Source organism: Limulus polyphemus, unplaced genomic scaffold, assembly GCF_000517525.1.
Source record: "Limulus polyphemus unplaced genomic scaffold, Limulus_polyphemus-2.1.2 Scaffold378, whole genome shotgun sequence".
NCBI lineage: Eukaryota > Metazoa > Arthropoda > Merostomata > Xiphosura > Limulidae > Limulus > Limulus polyphemus.
The window spans coordinates 174,457-189,768 of record NW_013665988.1 but is presented as its reverse complement, the minus strand read 5'-3'; the positions used below and the strand labels follow the sequence as shown (position 1 = coordinate 189,768).

Sequence of the window (15,312 nt, the reverse complement as noted above, 5' to 3'; positions counted from 1 at the left end):
CGTTCATAAGTGTCTACAATGGTTCAATAAATTTTGTTCAGGTGATTTTAGCCTTAAAAACTGTGATGGCAAGGGCACGTTGGAGTGGATATTGATGCTCTGAAGACACTTTTGAGTCTAACACAAGACAACACATTTGTGAAATGGCCCTGAAATTGCATGTCTCTCATGAAACAATATGTAAAGATCTAAGGAATATGGGAAAACTCCATAACGAAGGTGTTTGGGTGTCTCACAAACTTTCTGGTGATCATTGTTTCCAACGTGTGAATGTTGCTTTGTCTCTTCTGGCAAGTAATGCGCGTGAACCATTTTTGGACAGAATTCTCACCAGTGATGAAAAATGGATTCTCTATGAGAATATTAAACGCTAAAAACAATGGCTCAGTCCTAGACAAGAAACTACTTCCAACCCCAAAACCTGGACTCCATCCACATAAAGTGATGCTTTGCATTTGGTGGAGCATCAAAGGAGTAATTCATTTTGAACTCCTCATTCAACAGCAAACTGTCAATGCTGAGATCTATGGTCTGCAACTGGAACGTTTAAATCAAGCCCTTCACCAGAAACGCCCTTCACTTGTCAATCGGAAAGGTGTTCTTCTTCTCCATGACAATGCACATCCACACGTGGCATGTTTGATGCAACACAAGATTATGGAGTTGGTTAGGAAGTTCTCCCCACCCACCATATTCTCCAGATATGGCACCATTAGATTACCATCTTTTTTGCTTGCAGCAACAACATCTTAATGGGAAAATGTATGCAAATTTGGAAGGTGTTAAAGAGGACATCGACATGTTTTTTGCTTCAAAGCCAAGTGATTTCTTTAATCAGGGCATTAACAACCTGATTGTAAGATGGAAAAGCATCATCAATAAGAATGGAGAATATTTCATTTAATATATGTATTGTTTTGATCTATAAGTTGTTTGGATTTTTTCATCTAAAAAAAATGACATTAATTTCTTGACAACCTAATACCTAACCAATCTTCTCTTATCACCATGACATGAAGAGTTTTAGTTTTTTCTTGATATGAATTTTACCATCTATACTAAGCATAATTTTTTTTAGCCATTCCCAAAATTCTATTCTCATCTGAAAACTGACTTACTTTGCTTCCCATCCACATAGATAAAAATGTTCAGTGTATGAAGTGAAGCTACAAATTAAAATGTTTTACATGTTTCATTCGTTTATGTATCATGTAGGTCAAAATGGTATGCTACTTATTCAATAGTGCTAAGAATGATAAAACTCATCTAATGTCTGCCAGAAAGTAATATCTGTAAAATCCCAAAAAAATTGCAAAGTAGCATAATACAGATGTTACTAAAGCCCTGAATGTGGGCTTTCTTGCGGTGGTGTAGCTCAAAGCACAAAATGGTTTTGTATAGTTTTTCTTAGTGCGTGATGTTTAGCTTTGCAGTTTCATGAATATATATTATCAATATACCAATAATCAATTTATAATTGCTTTCTCAAGGTTGTTCATGGCCCGGCATGGCCAGGTGGTTAGGGCGCTCGACTCGCAATCTGAGGGTCATGGGTTCGAATCCCTGTCCCACCAAACATGCTCACCCTTTCAGCCATGGGGGCATTATAATGTGACAGTCAATCCCACTGTTCATTGGTAAAAGAGTAATCCAAGAGTTGGTGGTGATGACTGGCTGCCTTCCTAGTCGTACACTGCTAAATTAGGAACGGCTAGCGCAGATAGCTTTGCGTGAAATTCAAAACAAACAAATCAAGGTTGTTCACTGGTTGTTTTCTTTCACTTCAATTTCATACTAAACACATTTTGATCTTCTAAATAGTATATTGACAACATATTTTTCACATGTAACATGATTTATTGATATTTCATACTACATCATAAGTGCTAGCTTTAGGGCAGCCATTAAGATATGGAAATTATCTATGTGAATATGTGCCTCGTCATGTGAGAAAATAAATTAAATTTGATAACTCTGCTCCACCCCCCACTCCCCCCAGTGGCTCAGCAGTAAGTCTGAAGATTCATAACACTAAAAATCAGATTTTGATACTTGTGGTATAGCTTTGTGCTTAACAACAAACAAAGTTGACAACTCCATGCACATTTGCAGAAGTAATTTCACATTATACGTTTCTCTACTTATGTTTCTTAGCATAAAATACCCACACTCCACTGAAAGGTTCAAAGACCCACCCCATCATGGGTCACAGAGACCTCAATGTATTGATCAATCTCCTCCATTATCCCCATTTATATCTGTAGCTACCCCAAGGGGGCTCCTTACCCAGAAACAAACCCTGTTAGGAAACCTGTACCTGAGCACATGCCACATTGGTCCTTCTAGCTTGTGAATAGGGTTATGAATACAGTTTCAAACATGGTGCCTCCCAGGATGCTGAGGAAGTCCAAAAACAAAATCACACTGAAAATCTACTTCATACCCAGATGGCCTTCCAGGAGTATTTTAGCCCTCCTTGGTAGATGAGAACACCTTGTGGGCCACCCTAAGTCCATCTGCCAGGTGTAGTTCTGCTAGCTCCAAAACTTTAGGAGGAACTCATGGATAAACAGTTTTACAAACACGGGAACGGATCAAAATAAAGCAAAAAAATTCATTGTAGTGTTGGGAGAGTGCTAATGATAAAGTTTTTGATAAATTTACTTTTCTTGGCTTCTGTTGTATTATTAACATTCTCATAATGTATTGAAATTTGTTTTATTCTAAATAAGTAATATAGTTTTGTAATTAAAATTCTACTATACATTTTAATAAGCTCTTCTGGAAAGGTTAAAGATAACATGTCAGTGAGGATGCTTGACCATATTAGCACTAAAACAGTTTTTTCAGAGATCAGTTATACAAAAGTTTCATTTCATGCAATTTTAAGAGAAAAGCTTGTTTTATTAATTTTTCCGTATTGTTAAAAAGAAACTTTATTGAAATAAAACTTCATATAATTTAAAGTTAATGCTACTATAATTAGTAACTTAAATAGTAGTTATGACTGTTTTTAATATTGTTCTATGTGAATAAAAATTCCTTTAATAGTGTCGTAAGGATAACATTGTTTCAAACCTTTGACAGTTTTTTCAGCCCAAATACTTTAAAGATGTGCTTCAGGCAATATTTGAATATATGTTTTTTTTTAAGATTTGGACATTGTAAACAAATAAAATAAGTATAGAATCAAGACGAAATTACACATTTTAAAAACACATATTTTACAATTCCTTAAGAATCTTTAAACAAAGTACATGTTGCGCATTGTTTTTAAAGATCTTACAATTGATTTACAGATGTATCTTAATGAGTGTACATAACAGTAAAAATACACGGAAAGATTTTGAAATCCACTAAGATAAACATTAAAATGAATATTTCTTTTCTTGATGTTTCATTAGAAATAATCTCTCGTCAGTGCTTTAAACTATGAACAGTTTGCAACTTCATAACTAATGTTTATATTAGAACAAATTTAATGAAATACAAAAAAAAATGTGACAATAGTAGAAGATTTAATGCCTTGATTTTTCTCTGTTATATATGCCAATGTATTTGAATCAAGATAAAAATAAAAGTAATTAAATATATATATATTTCTTTCAGATATGGATGTGTGGAGGAACACTTGAAATTGTCACATGTTCTCATGTTGGTCATGTTTTTCGTAAATCAACACCATATACTTTCCCTGGGGGTACAAGTAAAATTGTCAATCATAACAATGCCCGACTTGCTTCCGTTTGGCTGGATGAGTGGAAGGATTTTTATTATGCAATCAATCCAGGTAGGGGTAGTAATTTGTTTTTCAATATCACCATTAATGGTCAGCATAAAGAATATAATAAAATAACTTTATGCTTTGAATGTTAATAACCACCCACTTGGTTATTTTGTACAGGTGAAGACAGGATAAAAGAAAACCAATTAAAAGTAACCTATGCAGTGTATGCATGACAGTATTTGTTTCTATGCTTTACTTTTTCTCACCTAATATACAACATTCAAATTAAATGAGACTGTACATCCTCCTTGAGATCATGTTACGGTTGAGGATCCTTAAATGCATTGTGATCTCTACTAATTATAAAATGTGGTTAAAACAGTCTAGAACAACAAAGAGTTAAAAACGTTTTGGAATATTCTAAATTCTGTTTTCAAGTGCTCTTATAAAAGAATAATTTTGTATCACAATTTACTCTTGTAGTAATAACATTAACAGGTACAGATAAGTGCAGAGACTGAAAGTAGACAGTAAATGTGATTACAGTTTGTTTGTTTTTACTATAGGAGCTAAAAAAGCTGAAATGGGAGATGTCACTTCCAGGAAACAGCTCCGAGAAAAACTAAAATGTAAAAGTTTTCGTTGGTACCTAGAAAATATCTATCCTGAGTCTCAAATGCCTCTTGATTACTACTATCTTGGAGAAGTAAGTTTTAATACTAACTGCTTCCAAAATGGAAAGCAACACATATTGAATACTTGTTTCAGTTGAGAAGTTTTATTGTTAAGTTTCAAAATAGAAAATACAACAAATTGAATGTGTCATTTGGAGAAGTTTCTTTATTATTGGTTCCAAAGTGAAAAACATCACGAACTGAATATCTGTTTCTCTTAATAAAAATATTTTTTCCCCACCTTGAACATGTACTTTGTAATATTCTTTTATTTTAACCTTTGAAAAATTCATTAATTACAAGTAAGAAAAACTATCAAGTTTTTTTTGCAACTATGTGGTATTTTGATTGTTTGAATAAATCTTAAAATAAGAAAACATTTTATTAATGGTAGATAAAGAATGTGGAATCAGGAAATTGTCTGGATACATTTGGTCGCAAGAGTGGTGAACATGTAGCAATGAGCAGTTGTCATGGATTGGGAGGAAACCAGGTGAGTTTGCAGACCAGTTTGTGTTTTTACAGCACTTTCAGAAAGATTTAGTTTAATATATTTTATATATGTCATGAAACTTATCTCAGTCACTAGTTCTTTGTCATTTTTATCACCTAACTTCTTTAGAATATGAAGGAAATTATTTTTCTTAGATTATTCTTCATATGCGAATCTTTTTAACATTAATACAAATGGATAACATGTATCAAATCATTAAATGTGATTTGTGATGAGAATAATATTTGAAACATTTTAACAGACGTTATTGTATAATTTGTTTTTTTATTCTCATGATAATGACAATGAGCTACATATATATAGTTGCAGCAAGTTTATGAAATGCACAACTCATTATATTGACTCTTGGCTTGGTGTTTGTGAAAATTCAATAACTTTATTAGTAAAAAGATAAAATAATTTAAGACTTCTCTGGGTGCTAACTAATTACCAAACTAAAACTATTTTCTAAAAGATAAAACATGTGACAGCATGAGATATCTATGCTCGGGGAGCAAAGTTTAATATTGTCTTTTGTTGCTGGCTGAGTATGAAGACCAATTTTAGGGTATCATTTCATGTATGCATGCATGCATGTAAATGACATACAGCAACAACATTACTCAGTATATCATAAAATAGAATTTACAGATTCAAGTAAGTTTACATGAAATTTGCTTATCAATATTACTGATTAGCCAGTATTAAATTGTGAAAAAGAAAGTGTTTATATCAGGTACGATGAATGCAATGTACGTAAAATATTTTTGAATGTACTGTAGACATAAGTTAATGGTAGACAACAGCTGGAAATGCTGCAACCACTAAAGTTAAATGAACTTGGATGACAAACTTGGCTAGCAAATCAACCTCAAATGATGGCCGAGATAAAGTTTGAACAATTCTTTTCATCAAGTAGTTTGGATTGAAAAGAAATTCAAAATAAGTTATGAAATTCCTGTAGATTGTTAAATCAGGTTTTGAGAGAAAAATGATACTCTGAAAAAGCTAAATTATAAAGTTAGTTGTTGTGATTTTATCAAACTTTAATCATATGTCAATTATGCAGAATTTGATGGTCTTGAAGGAGAAATAGTCCAAACATATCTAGACTATGGGTAACTAAGAAGGAGCTACCTGTTTGAGCAAAAATGTTGTCACTATTGCATGCATTTTTTCAAATGTTGGAAAATTTGAATCATTCAAATGTTTTTATACATGCTAGGTTTTTGCCTACACAAAGCGACAGCAAATAATGTCTGATGACAACTGTTTGGATGCAGCTTCACCAAAAGGACCTGTTAAGCTTATAAGATGTCACGGAATGGGAGGAAATCAGATGTGGATGTATGACAATAAGGTAGATATATATAGATGCTGCATTATAATATGTCAGTTTTCTAAAAAAGATGTGTATTTTCTAACCACCATACTTAGACATTTTGGAGCCATGTGAATGTCATATTGCCTGTGGAAAGAAACCTGCTTAGAATTATCAAAAAACAGATTACCCAAAACTGAAATTACACTCAACAGATGTTAGTTTTATTTCTTTCCCCAAAACGTTTTACCTACTGGATCCAAATTTTCTTTATTGATTAGAGATGCTAGTTTATTTAATAAAAGTATTAAGGCATAGTTGGGTGAAATCTCAGTATTACTGTATGACCTGATCTTGCTTGTCACGTGTTAAGTCTGCTGTTCTAGAAGTTTCCTCTTCCCTGTTTTGTTCAATTATAATTTTCTGAAACTAAAATTATTTTTACTTGTTTTCATTTACAAGCAGGATATTGAAAAATATTACACTACTTCCCACATTTCTGTTTATGTGATCAGAATAACATAATACTGTATCAGATTTTAGAAAATAAACCAATTATTCTGAATGATGTGCAAGTTAATTAAAAAAATGTTAATTTTTAATACAGGACCTTGAAATTAAGGGCACCCTTCTGACTGCATTCAAATTCCCTCTATAGCAAGGTGCCCTTAATATAAAAAATGAGCTACGCAAAGCTGGATTCCATATTGACCATACTAAATTTCTGAATTTTAAGGCCACCCCATTTTGTTTGGTGTATGCAGGACACGGGTGTTCGTGAGTTGCACGTTGCCATGACATGGAGCATTATCAGCAGGAGGTCTCAGGTGGTGGATTAGCTGTCCTTTTTTCTTTTTTTATCAGTCACAAAGTTTCAAAGTACTTCTTTTCAGATTTTGAACTGCTAAACATTTCATATTTATTTTCTGTGTTTATTTTACTGTCGACTGAAGTAAAAATCCGCTGAAAGTATACACAACAAATCACTGCTTGTGTTATTAGACTGTTTACGTGACACCGTAATACAATACTCTTGAGAGCAACAAAGCACATGCACAGAAATAAGCTAGCTTGACCCCCTGTTCTGAGAACACGATGTAGAATTTGTCAACTTATGTATCCCACTGTGTTTACAATCAGAATTTCCTCAGAGTAATAAGATTGCACTTTGAATCTGTGAAAACATTTATTACAGTATATGGTTTGGAACTGATCCAATAAACATCAAAGTGAATATTGGTCCTCCTTCTGGGATGTTTGGAATTTAGCAGTATACCATACATGTATACAAAGATAACTCCCTGCTTTATCAAGTGCCCATTTAGAGAAAGAGACTAAAGACACTGCCCTTAATTTGGAATATCAAAATGCCCATTATTGCAAGATTTATTTTGGTTACAAATAGTAGAAGAAAGAAAGACTGAAAAGGTCTGTCCTTAATGATGCAGTGCTCGTTAATCAAGGTTCTACTGTATGTGGTATTAAGATAAATAGTATAGTGTTAGATAATCCTTATCCTAAAACCACCTTGTTTTTATATGAATATAATTTATGAAAAATTAGACTTCACTAAATTAATCCAGTTCACGCCATAACAGTTTTTGTCGAGCAGTTTGCTAAAATAAATAGTGTCGTAACTACTATTACTATGTCTGGTATATCCCAGTGCCTAAAGAGATATTGTATTGGGCAAAAGACCTCGATCCTGTATATAGCAGATAATAGTGTGGTTGACATATTGTTTACATTCTTCTTCTTTACTTTCACTCATGAGCTCTTACGAATAATTATTAACAGAAATAAAAAAAATTCTATAGTTACAATGTAAACACATAATTCTTAAGCATCTGAACTAAAGACAAAGGTATTTAAGATCATAAACTTTTTGAAGACTCAGGTGCTCAGGTGCATAAGCTTCTAATTAGGATTCATTAACTTAATTTAGTTCATGTGTATTATTGTTGTTGTTTTTTGTGTAACTCCAATTATTTTTTAAGTGCTACAAATTACTTTAATCAAAATATCTTGGTATTTTGTGCAAAACTTTTTAATTTGTATTTTGTTATTAAAGTTATTATAATATGTTTTTATCATAGAAAAAAAATCATAAAGTGAAGTACATCAAGCTCCTGTTAGTTTTTTAGTAGAGATAAAATTCTATATTTTTTTCTTGATTGAAATGAGGCATGAAAACACTTTTACAATGATCTCTAATTGGATTTAATAGCTCTGGATTCATAATTTGTGTGAACAGGTGAGAAACTTACCCCAGGTGTTTAAGGAATGATTAATCCCATTTTGTTTGTATTTGAATAAATATATTATATAAAGATGATTTCATTAGTGTCAATTCATCAAATATAATACATTAACCCTCACACTACAGGCAGGTCAAAATGCACATGTCATGACATTTTAGAAAGTTACATTCAAAACTTAAACTACTTTATTATCATAGTGTACGAATAAACCTGGCATAAAAGCATAGTTGATAAATCAAATTTTAATATTAAAAAATTTGTTTTAAGTTCTTAATTTTAAAATTAAATATTTTTAAAAATCCTCGAACTCGCCCTAGTATAAGAATTGTGACATTGGCTCTCTAGGTATTCCCTTTTCTCTAATTTATTTACCAGTACTCCTAAATTACACATTATATCATTGTTATTACTCAGGCAAAGTATAATTTTTATAGTTTTCAATCTTACTTGATTACAGAGCCATAAAATAGAAAATCAGACCCCTCTTGCCATGCCCATTCATCACATCTTCTCTTTCACAAATTGCCATTAGTTCTCTTTGATTTTTAACACTACATTATTTATAACTAATAGAAAGCCAAAGTTTCAATCTATCAAATGACATATTACATTGTTTTCCATACAAAGAATTGTCTATTTCACTTCCATTTCAAACTTTATTCTCACAGGAAATACATTGATGAGGTTAGCTGAATTTTTTAATGGCTCTTATCACATAGTTAGAAAGCCAGAAAGAATTTGATAGTTATTACATATTGTCTGCTTTTTACGTGTTATTATTCTGTGTTCTTAGGTACATTATTTAATTAAATAAAACATTATTTAGTATAGTAGTACCATTAGTATAAAAAAAGTAGGGTTCAATTTCATTGGTAGTTGACATAAAAAAAAAAAACCAGATCCAGGCAAGTATTATGTTTCTTGTTTTTACTGTGTCTTATGTAATGATTTACAACTTGTGAGGTGGGATTATTAGTTAGACACTGTTCAAAGAGCAATAAAACAATAGAATTTACGTTGAAACAGATATATACTGTTACAAAATTTCAGCTATTTATGATAAACAAATAGTCTCATGTTACAATTTGAAGTCATTCTAGAAAGAAAAAAGGTAATTTAGGTTTATTTAACGTATTTATATGATGGTTACAAGGTAGGTCAGATTGTCAATCCTTGTGCAGTTAGGGTAGAGAAAACAACTAATAAAATATAAAGTTTTACTGAGAAAAACGCTTGAAATTTATTTAGGAGGTTTTAGAGATTATACAAATGAAATCTGACAATTTTCAAACAAAGAAAAATATTTTTAATCATAAAATGAAAATCACTTTGCACTCAGAGCAGTCAACTCTTTGACTCCATATATTCACAGAGAAATCAAAAATTATAATTTTTTTGTCTACAAAAGACCTTTAATGCTTACTGAAAACTTGCAAAATTTCATGAAGCTACACAAAACTATTAGAAGTTATAGTATTAAACTGTAGAGATCAATTTGGGGTCACGAACTTGGCTGATTCGACTGAGTCTGTAGCGAGAGAGTTAATTTTTAGTCAGGAAATTCGTGTATTTCTCTGCTCACGATATATTTAGAAAAGCTGGATACAAGTTAGTGTTTGGCAGAGAACTGCCTGGATAAATTTTAATTTGGAAGAAAACTTTGAAAGTCATAATTACCAAATTATTACCATTTTCATGTATAGTCCATTCTTTAGCTCTAATGATCAAGAATAATTTTTTATGTGAATCTTATAAGTACATATGTTTTGGATGGAACTTGTTTTTACAGCATAAGAGCCTCTCTGCAGTCTAAAGTTTTTCTTTACATCAGGAGGAACAATCTGTTGCATAAATTTCATGCTGATGTACATTTAATGTCAATCAGTTTATTTACTGGGTCAAGTAAATTGTGTCTTCCAATAAGTTTAACCTTAAAACTCCAGATAATGTTTTTTCTACTGTATATAATTTTGTGTATATCTACTAATAAAGATTTTTATTTCCTTACAGGAACGAACAATCCGGCATGTGAACACAGGACGATGTCTTACCAAACCTGAAGACAAAGATGTTACTCTTCCTGTTTTGAAGGAGTGTGATGAAACTAATTCCCAGAAGTGGGCAATGCAAGGAAAGTTTAAGTGGCAAGCTTCTTAAAAACTAAAAAAAATCTACCTGTGTAACAATTATGCAAACTGACATTCAGAGAATGCCTGTGAGAAAACCAGTGTGGAGGTTCATGAATAAACAACAGCAAACTGTGTTAATATAATAATAATAATAAAACAACTTAGGTTATCCTTGTGTAACAGCTTTCAACTTTTCAAGATTTGTTTTAATGATTTATCTCTTGTTTTCAAAAAAGCATACCTTGTTTTTACAATGACACCATTGTTTCACATTGAACTATATTTTCTTTCAAAATGATATGTATAAACTTTTCTTGCTGCTCATCAAGATTAATATTCCAGACTATGTAATTTGTTTCCACAGGCTGGATAGAGTAATCTCCTACAGGAACGTAAAATGTTAAACACATTCCACTGAATTGTGGTTTGTCACTGGAAGAAACTTGCATGACAATCGTGACTTCAAATTTTTTTGCTTATAGTGTATGTATTAAGATAAAAATTTCATTGCACTCTGTGACTGTTTTGTCACCCTTTATGAAGTTTGTTGGAAGGTTGTTAGCTTGAAGTGATTGTATTGGCTAAACTAAGTAATTGCTAAAGAAGGGGTTTGACTGTATGTATGAAGAGAAAGATATCCTGTATATGTGTTGTTTTTTTTGTTTTTACAAATGCATCTATTCCAGTATATATATAAACTGTTTTTTGTTCAATATATTTGTGTTTGTTACGTTAACTTTTTGTAAAGCTGTACTCTTAATAATGCTCTGAACATACTAAAAGTGTTGCTTCATTCAGCTGCCAATAAAATTAGCTGTTTGTAGCCCTTTTAAAACTGCTTAATGAAGTATTAGAATATATTAACTGATTGACCTCTAAATTGAACTTTAATTTTAAAGAGCAATAAAAAGTCAATCAAATTTCTGTTTTCCCAGTTACATTTGTTACTAATATTTTGAAGGTTAAAACAGTTAATTATAATTAAGTACATTTGGTTTGAGCATAAGCTTAACAAATGAATTAGGTTAATTTTATATAAATAAAATCATTTTAATGTTGCATTCTAAAGATGTGTAAACTCCAGATAAATCATTAAAATTTGTATACAGAAAAGAAATTACATTCTTTATAACTATACTTGTTTGTTGAATTTTCAGTAACTTCGAAGATGAAAAGTACCATGCTGTGGCATTTAATGCAACATAGGTTGGGAGATGGGGATATGAAGTACTTGCAATTTAGATTGCTATGCTAGTTAGGCATATAGCTGACTTTAAATGTGTGGGTCACTCATTGTAGATGCCCATTTTACATATAGCCAAAAACTCTTGTCACTGACTTAGTGCAGTGGGGGACTGGGTAACTTATCAAGTTAAGGTACTTATTTTAGAAAGTGAGAGAAGTTATGAAGCACTTAGATGAGAAGTAATGTTGAGTTAAACTATCTGTTATCTTTAATAGCTGTGGTACTAGCTTGTTGTTAGTTGATGGGCATTCTGTACTTCAAATAGATGAGGGTCTCAGTACCATTATTGATGGGTGTTATTTAGCTTGCCTGGTATTATTTCAGTGCTCTTGGTTTGCAGATATTGTATATAATATATAAGTTGATGGATTTTTTCATTTGCTGATTCTTTGTAGTCTTGATATACATTAATGCTCTTATTTAAGAGGTGCTTTATTATTTGTAGTAACAATAAATCACCAAGTTAGCATAACGCCTATTTAAGTGCAGATGGATATTTGTGTAATGAAAAATTCATTAATTTCACAGTGATTTCTCATGTAATAAAGGATTTTTGATATCTTAGATTTAATATTTAGAAAGGTAACTTTACAAAAATTCATAGAAGAGTTGAAATCTTAAAACCAGAAAAGGTATGTAATAACGTTTGTTCTTTGAACATTAAGTATTGTTTCAAACTTCTGATATCCAGGGCTGATTGTAGCCCAATGGTTAGTGTGCCAGACTGTGAATCTGAGGTTCCATGGTCCACATTTCATTATTGCCAAAAACTATTATGCTCTGCACTTTGGGGCCATAAGTGCAGCATAAGAGTGAACGATGAATCCCACTATTCAATCTAACAAGAGTTGGTGGTAGCTGGTGTTGACTAGCTGCCATTGCTCTAGTATTTTACTTCAAAATTAGGAATGGCTAGCACAAGATTCAACAAACAATAATGTTCAAAGATAAAATTTCAAGTCTGAATGTTTACTGAAGGTGTAATAATATCCACTTTAATTTTTCAATGAAATTATTTTTCAATTTATAACAGCTAAGAAGTAAGGTACACTTAGAAGTACTGTTTATAAGGAAAAGAGGTTTTGGATGACTACAAAATGTATGTAATATAGCTTTAGCAACACCTGTGCTTGAACTTTTATGTTATACGAGTTATCATTGAGCTCTAAGTTTGTATGAACTGTTAATTTTATTATCATTTTATGTTGGATTATGCATATGGTGCTACCCAGAGAAATCTTCAGACCAGGACAAATCTTTTGTTTCGACGCTCTCTTTGAATGGTTGTGTTTTATACATGTGACACACTGATGTAATAAACCAAAGTTACCAGGCCTGTGACAAGTTAACTTTCGTGGGTGGTATTGGATGCAAACTTCACATGTACAGTTATAGTCCTCTGACTAGAAATTATACAGAAAGAAGTTTTGACTTTTTTTTTTTTATCTTGATACTTTCATCAGAAAGCTTACTATCTCAATTGACTTTAAACCAGTAATTTTCTTTAAGTTAATTTGAATAAATTACCTTAGAGTTTAAAACATCCATTTGTTTTTTAAGTGTTAAGACTTAATTTTAGCTGCAAGATCTTCATTTCAGTTTTAATTATATTTTTATTTAGGAAAAGACTTTTAAAGTAAAACCATATTGATGTTCAAGTCTTATTTTTTCATTTGTGAACAACTATACGCAACTGTACTTGAAGTGAGCTCATTTATCAGCAAAACACAACTAAACGCTGACGTGAAATGAAACATAAGGATGTCTTCTCAGTGTAATCTGTAGTTTGTTATAAATAGTATTAGTGCCTTGTGTACTGTGTTAATGGTGCAACGTAATATTTGTAAATATTCTGGTGTTTTTGTTACTGTAGCTTAGTACATTTCATTTCAGAGAGTCTACTGTTTGTGTGACAGTTGAAGTTAGTATGTATACTAGGAATGAGAATATGAAATTTATATACTCAAGAGTTAATACATATACGTTTTCTTAATATTCCAGAGAAGAAATGGGAGCAAAACTGTTTCTATCTAGAATTTAGTTTTTTTAATATCCTCTACTTCATCATTTGAAATCAACCTGTTTCTACTTCTTGTTCTATCCAACTTGAAATATTTATAAATTGTTGCATTATTAAATGTAAGGTTGCAAAATGTTTGATGTATATGTTGTCCTGTATATAAATACAAAACAATAATACCCAAGTTAAGTTTTAAACTCAGAATAAGGCCATTTCAATACCTTAAATAAGTTTTGCAACAGCATGTAAACATACCCTCCACTCCATTGTTTGTACCTATGTATGGATTCAGTCATCTCTCTTTCTCCATATATGAATAGCTTACAATAAGATCAAATTATTCAACAGTCGAGAGACCACCTATTGACAGTTTATTGTATCATGGACTGTGAGCTTCTCAAAAAGCTTTTTATGAATAAAAGATTGATAAAAGGTCTTTTGAATGTTTGTGAATAATGTGTCTTGAAAGCTGTGATTAGAAATTTGTCAATTTTGTATTAAAGAATAGTTATCAGAACCTATGTTCTGTTTATCAAATATTATCTGGAATACTTATTCCTTGTAAGTTCTTCAGGCTCATCAGTCTGGCATGGCCCAGTGGTTTGGACACTCGACTCTCAATCTGCGGGTCACAGGTTTGAATCCTCGTCCCACCAAACATGCTTGCCCTTTCAGCTGTGAGGGCATTATAATGTTCCAGTCAATCTCACTATACATTAGTTAAAGCATAGCCCAAGAGTTGGTGATGACTAGCTGCCTTCCCTCTAGTTTTTCACTGCTAAATTATGAATGGCTAGCACAGATAGCCCTCATGTAGCATTGCACTAACTTCCAACCAAACCAAATCTTCAGGCCAATTCATTAATCTAGACTCTTCTGTCATAGCATATATTATTCTGTGCAAAGCCATGTACATTTTATTTATCATCGTACAGGGAATTAGTCTCAGTTCCTTTCTAAAGTTACCTACATTTTTTTTCTTTTTATCAAGCTACAAATTCACTCTAGGAAAGCATTTACCCATCTTTTTTTATGTGTGTGTTTTCTGTTTTTTGCCTTATTTTTGTTAAGATATCTGCCCATTTTTTAGTTATTTCTTTTTTTGTTGGTGTTTATGAATAAATAATGGCATATATTGTTACCATTTACCTTTTGTACTATAAAACTGAAATCACTTAAAATGTAAATGTGCCAAAAAAAAACAACAACATAATTTTCACCTATATGTCAAGTCATCAGAAATGTCTCTTTCAAACCCTCTTGTTATGCCAGCTTTCTTCTGTTACATTTTGTTTCTACTTTCCTTTATCAAGTTTTCTGTATTAATGCAGCTCATCTCAATTTCTTTGTTGTCACACATGTATGTGCTTACTTGTCTAACTGGACATGTTGCATCTACTGTTATTTATTCATTTAAATGCCTGCCCAAATTCAATATCAT

At 31.7% G+C, this 15,312-nt stretch overlaps 1 protein-coding gene across 3 annotated transcripts in view; it reads left to right on the top strand.

The window, feature by feature from the left end:
* Nucleotides 1-14,307, top strand: part of LOC106457827 (polypeptide N-acetylgalactosaminyltransferase 13-like) — a 54,029-nt gene extending 39,722 nt beyond the window's left edge. For all 3 annotated transcript variants that reach the window (XM_013917277.2, XM_022383869.1, XM_022383870.1), the window contains exons 9-13: nt 3,610-3,790; nt 4,294-4,433; nt 4,796-4,894; nt 6,120-6,254; nt 10,487-14,307. In XM_013917277.2, the coding sequence (XP_013772731.1) occupies nt 3,610-3,790; nt 4,294-4,433; nt 4,796-4,894; nt 6,120-6,254; nt 10,487-10,633 (702 nt within the window). In that variant the 3' untranslated portion in view covers nt 10,634-14,307. The remainder of the gene's footprint in view (nt 1-3,609; nt 3,791-4,293; nt 4,434-4,795; nt 4,895-6,119; nt 6,255-10,486) is intronic.
* The last annotated feature ends 1,005 nt before the right edge of the window (nt 14,308-15,312 follow it).